This window comes from Pipra filicauda, unplaced genomic scaffold, assembly GCF_003945595.2.
Source record: "Pipra filicauda isolate LSUMZ 115617 unplaced genomic scaffold, ASM394559v2 scaffold105_size2325265_pilon, whole genome shotgun sequence".
NCBI lineage: Eukaryota > Metazoa > Chordata > Aves > Passeriformes > Pipridae > Pipra > Pipra filicauda.
In genome coordinates this window covers 365888-384173 of record NW_024103496.1, presented here as the reverse complement: position 1 = coordinate 384173, position 18286 = coordinate 365888, and the positions used below count along the sequence as shown (strand labels likewise).

Below are 18286 nucleotides of genomic sequence, written 5' to 3'. Positions count from 1 at the left end.
CAACTTTGGTTAAAGACCATCTTGGGAACCATCTGACTGCAACATACCAGATCTAAGAAATTAATGTCATTACTGAAAAACTGCCTTTCAGCTTTTGTTCTGTAAAGAACTCATGCCTGGGGAATGCACAAACTGCTGTATTTATAATTAAATGGGTGTGGTAAACTGTGTTATTGTACTGCCTTGAATAAAAGCTGACCATTAGCCCCAAAATCTCAATATCAAAACTTCACTAACTGTACCATCCACAGTTAAAGTTATCTTGTCTTGGGCCTTCAGTGATACTTTTCCTGATGTTCAGTAAATGATGAAGAATTTCCCCAATTCTGAACACAGAGGAAACAAAGAAGGGAATGAGTACGGAGTAGGGAAGTTGGTCCCCACTGAATCATCCATTAAAGAAGCTGAAGAGAGAGAAAAGTCTGGAAGACTCAAATGGGATGAGTAAAATCCATAAAAATTTTGATCAACATTCTCTCTTTACCTATAAAGTGTCAGGAATGCCTTTCCCCTGTCCCCTATCCTTTCATTCACATTACGTGATGAATCCAACATAAAACTCGGCTATTAAAGAAAATCCCGTACAAAGTAACTGGCTGCAGAACTGAGCATAAATAACGGGCAGTAAATAGAAAATGAAAGGGGAAAGGGTGGTGTCAAAGAGAAGAAAAAGTAGCAGAACAGTGGAGCACCATTCCTTCTGGGCACCATGTGAGGCATTACGTTAACAATGTCTGGTCTGTACTATATTTACTGCATTTACTTTTACTATATTTACTTTTACAGGAACCTGCGCGCGGGGCCGTGGGGTCCCCACCCGCGGAACTGCACAGCATAGGGCTGCCCCCAGGCCCGCGCGGGGCCACCCCCGGCGGGGGAAAGGAGAGGGGGAGCTTCACCGGCGTGGCTTTGCACCCTCATGGGAGAGGAGAGAGGAAGCCTCGGAGCACACAGAGGTTTGCTGGTCTGGTTTGGGGGAGGGGAAGGGTGCTGGGTGGGCCATGGGGGTCCTCGGACTGGTGGGAGGGCGGGTGGGGCAGCCCTGCATGAAATGTCGCAGGTAAGCGGTGCGTGGGAAGACATGAGGTAACATGGTGGGGGGAGAATAAGGTCAGGGTGGATAATGGTTTCTTCTGGGGGAGGTTGGGGATCTTGGCCAGGCTAGGGCCTTGAGACGTACTCGAGCACCGGGTGGGTATGGGGGTCGGAATGGTTTGTTCGTTTGTTCCTACTGCCCAGGTTCGGTATGTTCTGGATATATTTGTTACATCCTGCAAGGGTGGTCAGGACAAAGGGTTGTTCCTGGGTATTTCCTTGGGATTTAATATAGATAGGTGGCAGAAAAGTAGGAAGTGAAAGACTTGCCCTAATCATTTTAATAGGAATGAAGCCTGTGTACCCCCATGTGGTTGCAAGCTATGCTGGCAATGGTACACGCCTTCAGTAGGGTCGCCCATGCCAGACAGGTCAAAACTGTAGGGCGAGATACAATAAATCCATGGGCACGATGAGCTCGTTAGCCTTCTGGCAGTCATACTAGGAGAAGGACAACTCTAATCCCAAACCCGGGCAGATGGAGCTCAATTAGCCCTGTAAGGCCATCCATCTAAGAGAAGGTCACTCTAATTAAACCTACATCCTGAGGACCTCGCTGCCACCGTCCAAGCTCGCTCGGCCCTGGTAGATGAACCCTAGGATTAAAGAGTGGGTTCAGTTCCACACATACTGCGTCTCACCTAAAAAATCCATTGCACAGGCTCGAAGGCCTTACCCACATTTGTAAAGCCCTGTAGTGATGGGTGAGGGTTGAAATGGCAGGTGAAAGGTGCACTGGAAGCCACAGATCCAACCCTGCATGCAGGTGGTTCAAGATATTGGTCATTTGAGACTGACCGGAGATGACAGTCTCTTGGGGTAGCACCCTGAATGTCCAAGCAGCCTTTTCAAGGAGAGCACTGCTTGCTCCACTTGGAGAAGGGCCTAGAAAAGGTGGCCCAAAAAAAGCTCATCTCCCCCTTCACCTGGCTGGTTAACCGCGGCCAACAGACATCTTCTACAAATGCGGTCACACAAAGATCAAAAGACAAAGGCATATACACCTGCCTCCAAAGGTGTACCCAAATTAACTCTAGCATGCTGGAACATCAGAACCATGCTTGATTCTGCGGATAGTGGACGCCCTGAGCGTCGCTCTGTCCTAATTGCCCACGAACTATCACGTCTCAACATCGACATTGCCACTCTCAGTGAAGTTCGTCTCCACAAGGAAGGCAGCCTCAGAGAACATGGTGCCTGTTACACACTCTTTTGGTCAGGTAAACCCAGAACCGAAAGGCATCTCTCAGGAGTCGGCTTCATGATTAAAAATTCTATTGTTCCTAAACTTGAAAATCTGCCGACAGGTCATTCTGACCGCATTATCTCCTTACGCCTCCCACTACACAACAAGCAACATGTTGTCCTCTTTAGTATATATGCCCCAACTCTCCAAGCTGACCCTGCTGAAAAAGATAAATTTTACACCGACCTGTGCCGCCTTACCCAAAAGGTTCCTGCAGATGATAAGATCATTATCCTTGGTGATTTCAACGCCAGAGTAGGAAAGAATTTTGAAGCCTGGAAAGGAATTTTAGGCAGGCATGGTGTTGGAAACTGCAACGATAATGGTCGACTTCTGCTAGAATTCTGTGCGGAGCAACAGCTCACCACCACTAATACTATCTTTCAGCAGAAAAATAGACTAAAGACAACCTGGATGCATCCTAGATCCAAGCATTGGCACCTCATCGATTATGTCTTGGTGCGATGGAGAGATGTCTGCGATGTCCACCATACCCGCGTGATGGCTAGTGCAGAATGCCAAACAGACCATCGACTTGTGCACTGTAAACTTAACTTCAATCTTAAATTCAAACCTAAAAGGGGCAGTATCCCAAGGAGGAGACTCCAAGTTAACAATCTCCAATCAGCCACAGTGAGAGACAGATTCCAGGCTAACCTTCAAACTAGGCTCGAAAACCATTCCATAGATTCTACAGATGCCTCTCCTGAAACACTTTGGCACCATATTAAAAACAGCATCCTGCAGTCCTCTGAAGAATCCTTAGGGTTCTCCTTCAAGAAGAACAAGGACTGGTTTGATGAAAACAATCAAGAGATCCAGGAATTGTTGAGGAAGAAGAGAACGACTCACCAAGCACACCTCGCACTACCATCCTGTCATGTAAGAAAAACAGCCTTTTGTCTTGCATGAAGCAAGCTCCAGCAGAAACTCCATGACATACAGAACAAGTGGTGAATCAATCTAGCTGAAAAAACTCAATTATGCGCAGATACGAGTGATCACAAAGGATTCTATGAGGCCCTGAAAACAGCATACAGGCCTACATGCCAAGTCCAAAGCCCTCTACTCAGCGCTGATGCTCAAACGCTTCTGACAGATGAAACCCCCATTCTGAATTGATGGTTTGAACACTTTCAGACTCTTTTCAGTACCAACCGTGTAGTCCAAGACTCAGCAATTCAGTCCATCACATAACAACTGGTGAAGTATGAATTGGATACTGCCCCCACTTTAGGAGAAACCCTCAAGGCCATACGGCAGGTGAAAATTGGCAAGGCAGCTGGGGTTGATGGAATTCCACCTGAAATCTGGAAACATGGGGGCCATGCACTCCATACTAAATTTCATGAGTTTGTGGTGCGCTGTTGGGAACTAGGCGAACTCCCATCAGACCTTCATGATGCAGTCATCATCACTTTGTATAAGAAGAAAGGAGTTAAATCAGACTGCTCAAATTACTGTGGTATTACTCTGCTCTCCATTGCTGGCAAAATCCTGGCAAGAATACTCTTGAACAGACTAATACCCGCTATAGTAGAAGGAATTCTACCTGAAAGCCAGTGTGGTTTCAGAACCAACAGGAGTACCACAGACATGGTATTTGTTCTCAGACAACTGCAAGAGAAGTGTAGGGAACAGAACAAAGATCTCTGTGTAACCTTTGTTGACCTCACCAAGGCTTTCGATACTGTGAGCAGAAAAGGTCTATGGCAGATCTTGGAACGTTTAGAATGTCCCCCCAAGTTCCTTAAAATGATCATCTCACGTCATGAGGATCAGCATGGCCAAGTCAGATATGGCAATGCACTTTCTGAGCCCTTTCTAATAACCAATGATGTGACACAAGGCTGCGTCCTTGCACCAACTCTATTCACAATCTTTTTCAGCATGATGCTCCAAAGGGCCACTGCAGACCTCGAGGATCAGGACAGTATCTACATTCGATACCGTACTGATGGAAGCCTTTTCAACCTAAGGCGACTGAAGGCCCACACTAAGACCTTAAACCGTCTTGTCCGGGAGCTGCTTTATGCTGATGACGCCGCCCTTGTTGCCCACACAGAAGCAGCTCTGCAGTGTTTAACATCCTGCTTTGCAGACACTGCTGAGATCTTTGGGCTGGAAGTCAGCTTAAAGAAGACAGAAGTTCTCTATCAACTGGCACCTCAAGAAGTCTTCCATCATCCCCACCTTACCATTGGCAAATCAGAGCTCAAATCAGTCCAGCAATTTAATTACCTAGGTAGCCTCATCTCCTCGGACGGTAAGATTGACAGAGAGATAGACAACAGGTTAGCAAAGGCATATAGTGCCTTCGGAAAGCTTCATAAAAGAGTTTGGAAAAGTAAACACTTGAAGAAAAGTACAAAAATCAGTGTTTACAGAGCCATAGAGTTGTCTACTCTCTTATACAGATCTGAATCATGGGTCATCTACTGCCACCACCTGCGACTCCTAGAACGCTTCCATCGACGCTGTCTCCATACAATCCTAAACATCCACTGGTCAGATTATGTGACTCATACGTCTGTTCTAGAACAAGCAGCAGTTACAAGTATTGAGGCCATGTTGCTGAGAACACAGCTGCGCTGGGCAGGGCACGTCTCCGGGATGAAGGACCACCGCCTCCCTAAGATCTTGCTTTATGGTGAACTTGCCACCGGCTGCCACACGAGAGGAGCCTTGAAGAGAAGATACAAGGACTCCCTGAAACAACATCTCAGCCTTGGCCATATTGATCACCATAACTGGTCTACTCTGGCCTCCAATCAGGAGGTCTGGAGACACACCATCTATAACGCTGCTGATGCTTTTGAGAAAGCACGCAGGATCACTCTTGAGGAGAAAAGACAACGCAGAAAGAATCGTGTCTTGCAGAATTTATCACCTAAGGAGTCTTTCTGCTGTGCCTTTTGCAACCGGATGTGCCTATCTCGTATTGGCCTTTTTAGCCACCAACGCACTTGTAACAAACGTGAGTAGAGCCCTTCCCAAATCTTCGTTCACGAAGCCCAGCCATGAATATTTACTTTTACACTGTTTAAATTTATGCCTCTTCTCAAGTTATTGCAATTAAAAGGCTAAGGAGATTATTTCTTGTCCTTCCTTAAGCAGTATACTTACTCAGAAGTCTTTATCCCCTCAGCTGTGCTAAGTAAACACATCAAGACATTCGAACTTTATACTTTAATTCCCTATTTCCTCCCTAGTTTCTTTTATTGCAGTTCTGGAAAGGACAAATTCCACACTTGGCTTGCCAGGAGAGCATGACACCTCAGAATGCCAGCACCAACTCCCAGCCACTACACCAGATGGGAACATAACTGGCAGCATGATGTAGCTCAAGGCTTTCAGTTCAGGGTGACTGAACAATGTGTGAGCTCATGTCAGGGTTAAATGGACCCAGACTCAGAGGGACAGAAGTAGAGAAGACGGGCAAGCAGAAAGTGTGTGACTTGTTGTGGGTTTATGATAGCCTTTGTTCCCTGTGAGGAAGTGTGGCACATACAATTAATGTGACTTGTGACCAGAGTTTAAGGCAGTAATGTTTAACTGTAGCTCCATTTTGAATTTCTTCTTAAAATCCTATTACAAAGAATCCAGCAAAAGCTATGGGATGGAAACTGCATGTAATTTTCACTTTCTAAACAAAATTATTTTACTTAGGTCTTTTCTTAGGAAAATATACTGAATTATGTCAAAAAAACCAAACCAAAACAAAAATCAAACCCCAAAAAAACCAAAAACCAAAAAACCATAGGACAATAGTACTAGCTTTACTTCAATTTTCCCACTAGAGGGATTACACGTTCTTCGAGATCCACAAAATCAAGCTATTTATTCTACACAGATTCTTACTGGTGTATTTCCAATACAATGATCTTATCATAACTTAAAATGTTAACACAGCTCAGCAGCCCTTCAGAAAGCAGGTGTGTACTCATTAATCTCCTCAAACACCCTTCCTTTGTAGCCTTCTTTTTTCTTAGATAAGGAATAAACAAATGCACCAGTGCAAACAAAATGCCTACCCAATAATCCATATAAAATACATCCCTTGGTTACATCTGTCTCCTAGCTCTTTTGCTCATGTATGTTTAAATACAAATAATGCTGCAAATGCCAACTACTGAGTGCAGTGCATTTGGGCTCCCCACTACAAAAAAGACATTGAGGTGCTGGAACGTGTCCAGAGAAGGGCAACAAAGTTGGTGAAGGGTCTGGAGCACAAGGAGAGGCTGAGGGAGCTCAGAGTGTTTAGCCCAAAGAAAAGGAGGCTGAGGGGGTTGTCATCCCTCAACTACCTGAAAGGAGGTTGGAGTGAGGTAGGAGTCAGTTTCTTCTAGCAAGTAACACAGGATAGAATGAGAGGAAATGATCTCGGGTTGTGTCAGGGGAGGTTTCAGTTAATTGGATATTAGGAAAAATATCTTCCCTGAAAGCGTTGTCGAGCATTGGACCAGGTTGCCCATGAAAGCGGTTGAGTGACCATCCCTGGGAGTATTTAAAAGACATGTAGAAGTGGCACTGAGGGACATGGTTTAGTGGTGGGCTTGGCCATACTGGGTTAACAGTTGGACTCAATGTTCCTAGAGATCTTTTCCAACCTAAACAATTCTATGATTCTATGATTACCAGGAGTCTCAGTAGAAGAACTGCAAATGGAGAAGTACCAGGTATTTATGCTGAGTTAAAGCAAGAAAAAACCCCACCCCAAATTAAGAAACACATTTTCCTTTTCTATACAACTACCGTTGTATAGTTTAGTATCTTTATCTACCAGTTGGTCTGAATCTTATCTGTCTTTTTCTCACTGAAGCAGTTAAAAATTAATTTCTATTAAGCTTCTGGCAATATATATATACTTTTTTGATGTTTTGCTTATCAGTGTATAACTCTTCAAATCTTATCACTTATATTCTTTGCCACTTATTTTCAATCTTTCCACCCTTTAATATTTTTTATCACTGTTCCTAGGTCCTATTTTAATTAAGAAGGCTTCTTGCCCAGACATTAATATATGTACTCTAACAAAGTTCAGCCCAGGGTCTCCAATAACCTGCACTACACGTGACTAAGGCTGGTGAATAAAACTATTTGACCACCACACAGTTTGATATCAACAGACGCTTAGTCAAATACTCTTGTGAGATATGTATTTCTTAAGCCAAAAAGTTAGCCAGGTTCTTGACTTTGTTTCTCAGCTGCCCTGAAAAGATGGGTTTCATATATGCTATCCTGTGTGATGAAGGTATTAAATAATGCTTTGTCTCTTTCATTTGGCAGCTCTACTGATTATTAAATTTCACAGAACACCACAGTACTTGTTTTCATGTCACTGGCAACTGTTAACAGTTATAAGTATAGTTGGTGCTGAAATAAATATATGCCATATAGATATTATCTGGAAGCCTTGTTTACTGGATCACTTAGAAGATGAGAAGGGTGACTCACTTTTAATAAAAAGTTTACTATAAATTAGCATGCTCTAATTAATAAGGTCCTACTCAAGTTTACAAATTTCTTCAGAAATTATGTTAATAAACAGAAAATAAAATGTTATGTGTCCAAAATTCTGACAGTAGACCATTTACCCTTACAGGTCTCTATCAGTAGATTTGTTTCAGTCATACAGACTCTAGAAAATCATTTCTCATCCTTTTGAGACAGAAATAAATACCTCTCACCATGAGGGAGTTCTAATGTTTTGCAAATATGCAGTCCAGCTCAGACCAAGCTGAGGTCATTTCAGCTGATGTTGCTCCCCAGAATACGGAGTGGTCAGTGGGATCAAACCACGGGCTGTACCGGTTCCTCCAGGCGGGAGGAGGATGTTGGATCAAAGCTGGGCCTCCTTCAGCTTCAGCTTCCTTCAGCTTCACTCCTTCAGAGTGGCCCCTGCCTGAACACAAAAGGGCTCCCTAGCTCCAGTGGCACACCGGCATTCCCCCAGTTCCTGCTGAATTTGGACCTACAGACCCAAGAGAAATCGTACAGCCTGTTATGTGTCTTGGGCAACAGGGACAGGTGCTCAGACTTTGAAGAGAAAGCTGCGGTACTAAAAGAGAACATGTAAGGATGCGTTCTGTGATACACGTGATATACATTCACGAACTACAGAGTTTGAGCTTTGCGGCCTTTTGGTAAATCACGACTGGGTGACTTTAATCTGACATCAACTCAGCCGATTCACCAGTGAGCCTGTTCAGAGCTTCCCTGGTGCCTTAGCGGGCAGCAGCCGACACAGAGCACCGCTGCCCCCGCGGTGTGCCAGGGACCGGCCTCACCTCCGCTGCCCGCGGCCGCAGCCCCCTCCTCCTCCTCAGCGGAGCAGTGGTGTCCACAGGCGTGGCCTCCCACGGGTGTCCGTCCCCTGATGGCCGGGAGCCGCAGGCGGCCTGAACCCGCTACCCTTCACCGGCAGCTGCAGCGCCCTGAGCACTCCCCGCCTGCATACCGCCCCGACGGGCCCGCCCGTCCCCAGGGACCCACATCCCACTCCGCCGGGAAGGGGCCACTCCTCCTCCCCGTACGGGCGGGCCCGAGGCAGCGCCGCGCCCCGCAGGCACTGCGGGCAGGAAATGCCTCGGGGCGGGCGGCCTGTACCACCACCATGGAGGGGGGAAGGTTAGAGGAGGGAGGGTTGGACGACGTGGTCCCTCGGCTCCCGATGGCACCTCCCCGGTGACAGAAGGCCGCCGTTTTTCCCGCAGGGGCGGCAGCTTCCAGCTCCGGCCCTTCCCGGAGCCCGCGGCCCGCCGCTGTGCCCCCCTGTCTGGACGGGTGGTTGCGGCCGGGCGCGGCCGGAGCCGTGGCCGGGGCAGGGCCGGGGCCGGTGCCAGGCGAAGATGGCGTTCCCCGGGCAGCCCGCGCCCGGCGGCGGCTTCTACCAGGGCGGGGTGAGCGGGGACTGTCCGGCCCAAGGGCGATGTGCCTGTCCGGCCTGAGGGGGGGATGTGGCTGTCCGGCCCAAGGGGGATGTGGCTCTCCGGCTCAAGGGGGGATGTGATTGTCCGGCCCAAGGGGGATGTGGCTCTCCGGCTCAAGGGGGGATGTGATTGTCCGGCCCATGGGGGGATGTGGATGTGGCTGTGCAGCCCAAGGGGAAGGGGTGAGAGCCGTGTGAGGCAGGGTCTGCCCGGCCTCCGGCCGCCGCTCCCACCGGGAGGTGCCGCAGGAGCCAGCTCGGGGCTGTGCCCTCGGGAATGGGAAGGGAGAAGAGGAGGGACACGCCCGGCACCTGCTGCCGAGGGACGAAAGTCAGTGTCGGGGATGTCATTCCGTGATTTTCAGTTAACGGTCAATTTTAGTTGAAGGTTTTCACACTTAATGCATATTCTTCCAAGTATTTTCCCTAGAGATCTGTCTTGCTCAGCTTTTCTGAAGTGGAGAGAAAAATCTGCAGTGCCTTAGTCTTTCGTTAGCACCCCAATTTCTGCTAATGGTACACTAAAATTAAACCTTGTTGAGATTCACTAGACTGTATCTAGATCAGTGGATTGCTCCGGTGCAATATTTTACACTGATCTGCTTACATTACAACAAATTAGTATATCAATACTAAAATTGAGGTTTGTGATTTTTTTCATAAGGAATTTCTTTTTTTATTTTTTTTTTTTTTAGCATGGTGTGTCTATAAAAACGTAAGTTGATAAGTACAGATTCTTAACTGAATCATTGATTTAAAATTACTTTTCTTCTTGATTACTACAGTATGGAGGAGCTCCAGGAGGACCAGCATTCCCTGGACAAGCTCAAGATCCTTTGTATGGTTATTTTGCTGCAGTAGGAGGGCAGGTAAACTTCTAAAATGTTATTTGCTTCTTGATTTTTTTTTCTGGGGAATACTTTCTACATTAGCCTTTGGAAAGAGGAATGCCCAATATTTGCACTGAGAAAAACTACTATTTCAAATTAAAAAAAAAAACAAAACCAGAATTGTTTTACTTAGCCCATTTGCTATATATAGGTGTGTCACTCTACAATATAGCTGTATACACACAGGAACTCTGCAGCTTGAAGAATGCTGTTAGTTTTTATATTGTGTGTGTAAATACATGCATATATACACGAACATATGCTTGTATGATAGTATTTCCTATATAGGCATATACAGGGTCTATATAGATGCATGAAATGTAACTGAATCTTGGCTCAGCTCTGGGCTGGTGAATGCTGTCAGATTCAGGACAAAGAAACCAGAAACAATGCAAAGCATGGGCTGTGGAGATGGCCTGGCTAAGAGCAGGAAATGCTAATAGGAAAGAGGTCATTACATGATCTTAATAGACTTGCAAATGGAAAAGCAGTCCTGAGTTATTCCAATATCTGGGTTTACTGGTAGCATAGAATGATTATACTTTTAGAGGAAAGCATTCACAACTTTCTTTTTTTTTTATTCCCTGTCATTCTGAAATGCATTTTTAATTTCTTTCCTGTAATTTTGTGGCATATATATTGGTTTTGTATGGTTATGTACCTTACTAGATAAGTAAGATAAATGTTACTTGAACTATATTACAAAGTCTAGGAGCAATTAAGTCAGGTTTATTGAAGTTCTGTCTTTGTTGGCCATATGTATAACTGTTTATTGCACACTTGTAGGATGTGTGTGGATCTAAAATTCTGCTCCTGGGTCTGTTATCCACAGGTAGACATAACCACAACATGACAGTTTGAATTCAGCAATATCAACTGATGTTCAAATTCCCACTGTAATTTGGGCTAGTTTTGTTCTCTGTGTTAACTCTTTTGAGTTAATAACGTATCTCACAGACTATATCTTACTTCTTTATAACTGCTTATGAAAATATTTAGACTATATTTAGCATTATTGTAGTAAAGGAGAACACTGGAATGGCCTGTGTGTAGTGAGGCCTCCCTGGGAAGGTGGAGCCCAAGCTCAGTTCTCCTGAATGTGCTGACAAATTGCCTGCCAGCTGAGATGCCTCTGCATGCAGGTGCCACCTGGATGTGTGCCAGGAGTCAACAGTGGAGCCAGTGACTGACACTTGGAAGAGTGAATAAGCTCCTAGTGTAAAGAGAAAAGGAGGTAGCAGCAAACAGGATGTGGAGCTGTGGAGAAGAGGTGACAGGAACTGGACATCAGCAAAACGTAGACCGTTCCTAGTCTTCTCGAGTGAAGCCTGGTTACTGAAAGCTAGGAAACCAGTGGGTTGATGGGTATGATCAAGTTAGCACTTTAGAATACTGAAGTTAGTCCTCTGAAATACTTTATATTTGTAGAAATCATTCCTTACTGAAATAAACTGGGTAGCTTTTGAAATGTTATCCTTGAGGGAATTGGAGGTGTCAGTTTTAGAGACCAGTGGCAGTGCAGAAGTAAAAACCCTGTAAGGAGACAGTGAAATAAAACAGATAAATTATCAGCTGCCATCTGTGCAACTCTGTAAAAAGTCACATCTCAGTTTCCCATATGTACTTACTGTAGAATTAGTAGGTTTTGATTATGGTTTGCTGCTCTCTGTGTTGGTTTTTATGCCTATATAATATATAATGGTATCTCTGAGCTTTCTTTGATGTAGTTTACAACAGAGATCTTGTCTTTGATTTATTAGTTTACTTTTACAGAAGAAAGTCGAAAGTATTGTTTCAAAGCTTTATTCAATGTAATCAAGTTTGTCTTTGTAGGAAGTAATAATTTTATTTTTTTTTAGTCTATTTGCAAAGCCCATATGCCTTGTCTAGTTTAATTGCTTATGTTCTACTTAAAAAAAAGCCAAGGATCTTTTTGGTAATGTTAATCTTGATTACAGATCATGCTTGTCTGTCTTCCTCTATTTTAAAGTTCTGCAGATCCTACCTTTGCTTCAGAAGCTATAAAGCCTTTGAAGAGATTTGCTACTTAATATTCCTGGCTATATATCTTTTTTTTTTCCCCTATGAACATAAAGTGTTAAATACATCTGTATTGTTAGACTATGGAATAGATTGGAAGCAATTTTGGGTTTAGGTTCCCATTTACTTTACATAGAATCAAAACATTGTTGCTCTTTTTTCAGATGTTGTCAAATATTGTTTAACATAGTAACTACTACTTGTCTTATAAATAATGATACTTCATTTCTGAAAGCTATCTGGCTGTGCTGTTCTCACCATGCCATTTAGTAGCATATTTCTGTTCTTATAAAAAAATAAAAATAAAATAAAAAAGAAAACTTAGCAGATTTAAAAGCATCGGGAAAATGCTGAAGCAAATAAATTTGTTTCAAATACAAAGCAATTCTCTTTTCAATATTTAATGCTTTAGAGAAGGGGCATTTTTATATCTACAGATATAATGTTCCATTCCTGGATGAGGTTAAATTAAACTCTCTGTGAACCCAACTTCATGTTGGGTGTGGAGGAATAAAACCTAGAATTTCAGCTCCACCTTTGGCAGATCATTGCTTTCTGTGAATTGGCAGTCGTTTTCTCTATTTGGCCTTGAGCAGGATGTGTTGAAAGTGCACCTTTTTCCAAACCGTGCAGATAGGTATCTTTTCTGGGTTTGTTTTGTTTTTCTTTTGAAGTTCTTTGCTTTCTGCTTTTGTTTGTTCTGATAGCAACTGACTGTTTCCAAAAAACCCCCAGATTTTTTAGTTTACATTTGTCGGTCTTAAAGCTGTCTTGAGAAGAGGTTATGTATCTGGATTCCTTTTTGAAAGGGTAACTGATTTAATGCTACTGGAAAGAGAGTGGGTTCTGGGAATAACCAGACGGGGAACGGGAATTAAAACAATAGCTGATACCTGTTCTATTATCGAAAGGATGGACAAATAGATGCTGATGAGCTACAGAGATGTCTCACGCAGTCAGGGATTGCAGGAGCCTATAAACGTAAGTTAATGATTTAAATAAACAAGCAGATCTAAGGCATAATAATTCTTCTACCATTTACTAGAAAGTGCTTGTAGCTGTGCCTTGTCCAAAGCTGTGTTTTTTCTTTGCATGGTAAATGGGTTTTCCTTTCATGTGGACAACTTGGCAACGTAAATTCTCTCTACTCAGTTCTGTGCACATAATACTCCCCTTGTCAGCGTCTTTAATTTACCACTGCTGGGCTGTGGAGTCGGAGAAGTATTTGTTTCGTAATGGACAGACAGTTCTTAAAAAGGTGTTTTGCTTTGATATTGACCAAAATCTGTGGCAGGACTCCTCTGTCAGGATACCTCCTGTTCCGTTTACAAAATCAAGCTTCTGTGAGTGCAGCTGGCTTGCTCAAGCCTTGTCTATGGTGGAATATAAATGACCACTTTGACTGAAGTACAAAACTGTTATGCATTGATATATGAGGAAAATAATTTTAAATATAACTTGAATTGCCTCCAGGTTGTCTACTATCAGTTTTTCTAACAAGTAGTGGCTTTTACTTGGATCAAAATATGGTATGGCTGTATACAGGGGAACCAGTTATATAATACTTTATACATCAAATATACTATCAGTATATAATTTAAATATATAATAAATTTAAAATTTTACATTTGGACAAAACTGAAAAGTATGCTTTTAACATAATTTATTTTTTGTTTTTCTAATTTTAACAGCTTTCAACTTAGAGACTTGCAGACTTATGATCTCAATGCTGGATGTATCCTTTACTATGAAATGTAAACATTTTTGCATTATGTAAGCAAAGATGAGAGGGTGCCAGAAATTTGGGAAATGCTTGCCTTTACTTGATAAGTATTGTGATCATTATGATTGGGGAGCTACTTCCATTCTTACTGATTTTAAAGGATGAAGAAATAATAATAAAAGAGTCTCGGTGACTGATCTTCTTACAAGTGGTATTCCTCTAAGCCTGGGGAACTCTTTCTCCATTAATGTATGATGAGTCAGGTCTGGTGGCCCAGAATAGAGGTTTGTGCAAATCCCTTATTGTGGTTTTCAAATAGGACAGCTTTCCAATCTTTCCAAATTAGTTTTAAACATTTGTACTACACAGCCTGAATAAGCAATCTAAGTCCCCCTAAATCTTGTTCCTTGAATGAATCAGGTTTGAATATTTAATGGAGTGGTATATGGCATTCGGTGGTAGGACCTATGGAAGACTTAGATATACTGTGTAAGGTAAACCTTGGAGTCTTTTTAGCCAAAGCTTAAATTGTCATGTTAGAATGTTTTGCTGCTTAAAAAGAATAAAGGAATCTTTCTTAAAAAGAAAAAAGCAGAAATGAAACTGGAAGGACTCTTAGCTCACCTTGAACAAACTGCCTAGAATATGAGAGAACTGATATTATTATTATAACTTAATTTTTTCTTTGGCATCTGTTTTTATTTCAGATATATATCCTATTGGTTACAGTTATATACCAGCAGGTTAAAGAGAAGTGTGTGAACTAAGTTAAATTCAGAAAGAGCAAACAGTTTTAGCAGGTTTCAGTGGGGAGAGGAGGTTCTCTGACCTTTGGATTTGGGCAAAAGTATTATCTCTGTCTCTGCTAGGGGATGCTTTAGGTAGTTTCCTACCAGAAGAAATGAATAATAGTAAAATGATATTAATATTGACCTTCAAGTAAGAGTTTATAACTACAGAGAGATGGCTTGCTTTGTTTGGTTTTTTGTTAAGAAGTGGTTTTCTTAGCTTTGAAATCAGAGAGATATGTCTGGCACACTGGGATTTAATGAGTTTAAAGAACTCTGGGCTGTGGTCAATGGCTGGAAGCAACACTTTGTAACTTTTGACAGTGATGGAAGTGGCACAGTGGATCGTCAAGAACTGGAGAAAGCCTTGATGAATATGGGTAACTTGTGAAATATTCTTGCTTCTGACACTACTTACACCATTTCCCAGTACGAGTTATCCCCCTGCAGTAACTGACGTGGTATTTACAATGAAAAATGCATTGGAGTCTGTTAATTTACCTGTGTTTTCAAAATAGGACTTTTTATTTTCAAATAGGATTTAGACTGAGCCCACAGGCTGTGTCTGCAATCACAAAGCGATACAGCACTCACGGAAAGATTGCATTTGATGATTACATTGCCTGCTGTGTGAAACTCCGAGCTCTCACTGGTATGCTGGATTATAGCCTTATTCCTATCATTTCCATAATATACTTTTATTTAATAAAATCTGACTGCTCACTTATCTTAAGTTCAACTTTTGTGTACTTCATATTAGGTTTCTTTCAATAGTCTACAGGCAGAACTGGAACAGTTCTTACTATAGATAAGGATTTTTTAAATTCCAATGGAAAAATGGACTTAAAACTAATGCAGAGTTTACTCCAGAGGCTAGAAGAGTTATGTTATCAAAATTGGGAAACTGTGTTTATTAACAGAATGTAAAGGCTTGTATATGATAAATACAAAAATTTAGAATGGGAAATTAAGTCTTGGAATGAATTGCAGTATTCTTTATCGGTTCTCATTCATGTGACTTGGAGGATTTTAGAAAACTACTATACGTTTTTAAAAAATTTATTAACTGTAATTTTTCTTACCTGGTTTCTGTTTTCTTAATGCATTTTTGCAGAATGCTTTAGAAGAAGGGATACAACTCAGCAGGGCTTTGTGAATTTCCAGTATGATGATGTAAGTGAATTTTAAGGAATACATTAAAATTCCAGCATAAAACCAAGGAAAAACATAAAACAGAAGACAATCAGTAATGATTTGAATTTGTGCCTATCTTCTCTACACTTCTCTACTTAGTGTAGAGAAGAGACACTTAGAGCCCAAAAGTTCTGGGGCTTGTTGAGTATTGTCTTAAAAAGTTTTCATGTATTTTATAGATTTCTATAAAATGTTGTCCTCTTTTGTCGGGACTTCTTACCAGCCTGGTTCAAGAAGATCCAAGAAGCTACATCGCTTGACAGCATCACTTTCTGTGACTTTCTTTTCAGTTTTTTATTTTAAGGCTTGGTAGGCATTTTTCCCAGGAAGGGTTGGCAGAGGTCTGGTGGGGATAGACACAAATCACACTCAGTCAAGCTTGTGGTTATTGGCCTCCTGGCCACATTTGTGCAGGAAAAGGAGAAAACTAGATTCAAACCTTCCTGTTTTTTGGGGTGGGGTTCTTTGCTTGGTTTTTTTTTTTTGGTGGGGGAGGGAGGCATTTGTTGGGTTTTATTTTTGTTATCATTAAGGAGATACTTTGTTTTAATTAACTATTTACTGATTTTCGTACTTAGTTTTAAAGTTTTGTTGTTCTTTATAGAATTTCTTTACAGAAAAGTGTAGTGACAATGAGTATTGTAGGAGAAGAAGTGAAAACTTGATCTCTGCCTTACATCTAATACGTGGTTTTCCTCTTTTCAGTTCATACAGTGTGTTATGAGCATCTAAATCAAAAGGAAGCAAGCCATGGATGATCATGATTTAACATTCCAGTTTGTGTTTTGCTTTGCCAACTCTTCCAATGATTGTGTATCTCAGGATTGGAAACTGCATATTTTATGAAGTACCGCTTTACACACATTTTTTTAGTCTTGATAATGAATATGAACTACTCACGTACTGTTGTCTATAACTTTCAACCTGTGATTATTAAAGATGCTTTTATTTTTATAAACTTGCAATTCACTATGTATAACTCAGATCATGCAAATGGTAAGATTTTCTGTAATGTGTTTACTTTTTTCCAATAATGCACTAAAACCAGTTTCTGGAGTGCAACTTACCTTTTCTGTCTTCAACAGTAACATGTATGACTTAAGATGATGACTTCTTTTGTCTTTGATGGTATAAGACATGTACAAACTGAAAGAGCTTTGGAATGGTCATTTTACACTGGTCTGTTAGAGCATCAGTAAGTTTTGGTTGCTTATTTTGTCAGCTGTTTTCAAGATGAAGTTTGTGACACCATGCACTGAGTGTGAGACTACCTGTTGGAACTCCTTGGAAGCAGGGATGCAACAAAACGTAGCAGAGAACTCTTCTAGCCGCATGCTCTGGTATAGGGGCTTTTGTTCCTATAAGATTCTTGCTCTGTTTGTGTCACTATATAAAATACTTTTAAACATCCAAAAGTTGTTCCATGTCAGTTTGTACATCAACTTTCCCTTTTAACAATTAACTTCTAAGCTGGCAGACTTCAGTTTCATGTAAATGAATGTTTCTATCTCCTCCACTTTAAACCCTAACAGGTAGGGTTTGCCTCAGTTATGCCATCTAATGTACAAGGGCCTAAACTCACTACAAAAAAATTCTTGCCAGATTAGTCTTTCAGATCACAGCAGTAGTTACCAATGCTGTAGCATGCTCATGAAAGCAGATACAGAAAGACATATAACAGAAGTAATCCTTAGAGCAGAAATCTTGCTTGAAGATATTTTTTATACCCTACCTTGCTAAGAATACTATAAAATTCAGGTCTCTAGTTTCTGGGCTACAAATTCAAAGCAGGCTGGTCTCCCCTAAAGAAGCAACTCGTACTTACTACTTAAATTTAGAATTCTTTGCATATTGCTTCTAGTTTCATTTCAGGAGCTAGTTCTCTTTCTGCATAGACAGCATTATACTTTCACATTCTGATAATTGCACATTGTCCTGTTGCACATAAAGCTGGGAAACAGACAGAACGCTACAGAAAGCATTTCTGATGTAGTGACCGGAATTCATAAAGGTTCATCGGAGTCAAGTAGCCAACATCAGTTTTGCTGCAGTCCAAAATTCTGACAGCTGACAAGATTAGTAAGAGTATAAACCAAAGGCTATTCTTCCTCTAGGGACTTGATAAAGACCATTTTGCTTAAATACAGTATTCATCCTTACACTGTTCATTTTACCCTAAAAATGATGAGGTATCTTTACCAAAATGCTAATTACCCACACAGCTTTCCTCCACCTCTGCTTAGTTGTGTTTCTGGTCTTGTAGTGGCTTTGCTGGGATAGAATTAATTTTCTTTATGGCAGCTTATAGGCTGCTGTGTTTTAGATTTGTGACTACTCAGCATCAGTAGCACAGCAGCATTTGAGCTGTTGCTGGGCAGT

At 41.9% G+C, this 18286-nt stretch overlaps 1 protein-coding gene and 1 long non-coding RNA gene across 2 annotated transcripts in view; one reads left to right on the top strand and one right to left on the bottom strand.

Moving 5' to 3' along the window:
* The window catches only part of LOC113991401, a 38177-nt gene extending 29259 nt beyond the window's left edge, over positions 1 to 8918 (bottom strand). Inside the window, exon 1 of the long non-coding RNA XR_005562972.1 lies at positions 8632 to 8918. This is a non-coding gene — a long non-coding RNA (uncharacterized LOC113991401). The remainder of the gene's footprint in view (positions 1 to 8631) is intronic.
* A 21-nt stretch (positions 8919 to 8939) lies between these two features.
* Positions 8940 to 17322, top strand: SRI (sorcin). Its single transcript, XM_027727686.2, has 8 exons — positions 8940 to 9243; positions 10058 to 10141; positions 13114 to 13183; positions 13894 to 13937; positions 14946 to 15093; positions 15252 to 15365; positions 15828 to 15886; positions 16613 to 17322. Exons 1-8 carry the CDS (start codon positions 9193 to 9195, stop codon positions 16637 to 16639), a joined length of 597 nt encoding a protein of 198 aa, XP_027583487.1. The 5' UTR covers positions 8940 to 9192; the 3' UTR covers positions 16640 to 17322.
* Positions 17323 to 18286: the final 964 nt, after the last annotated feature.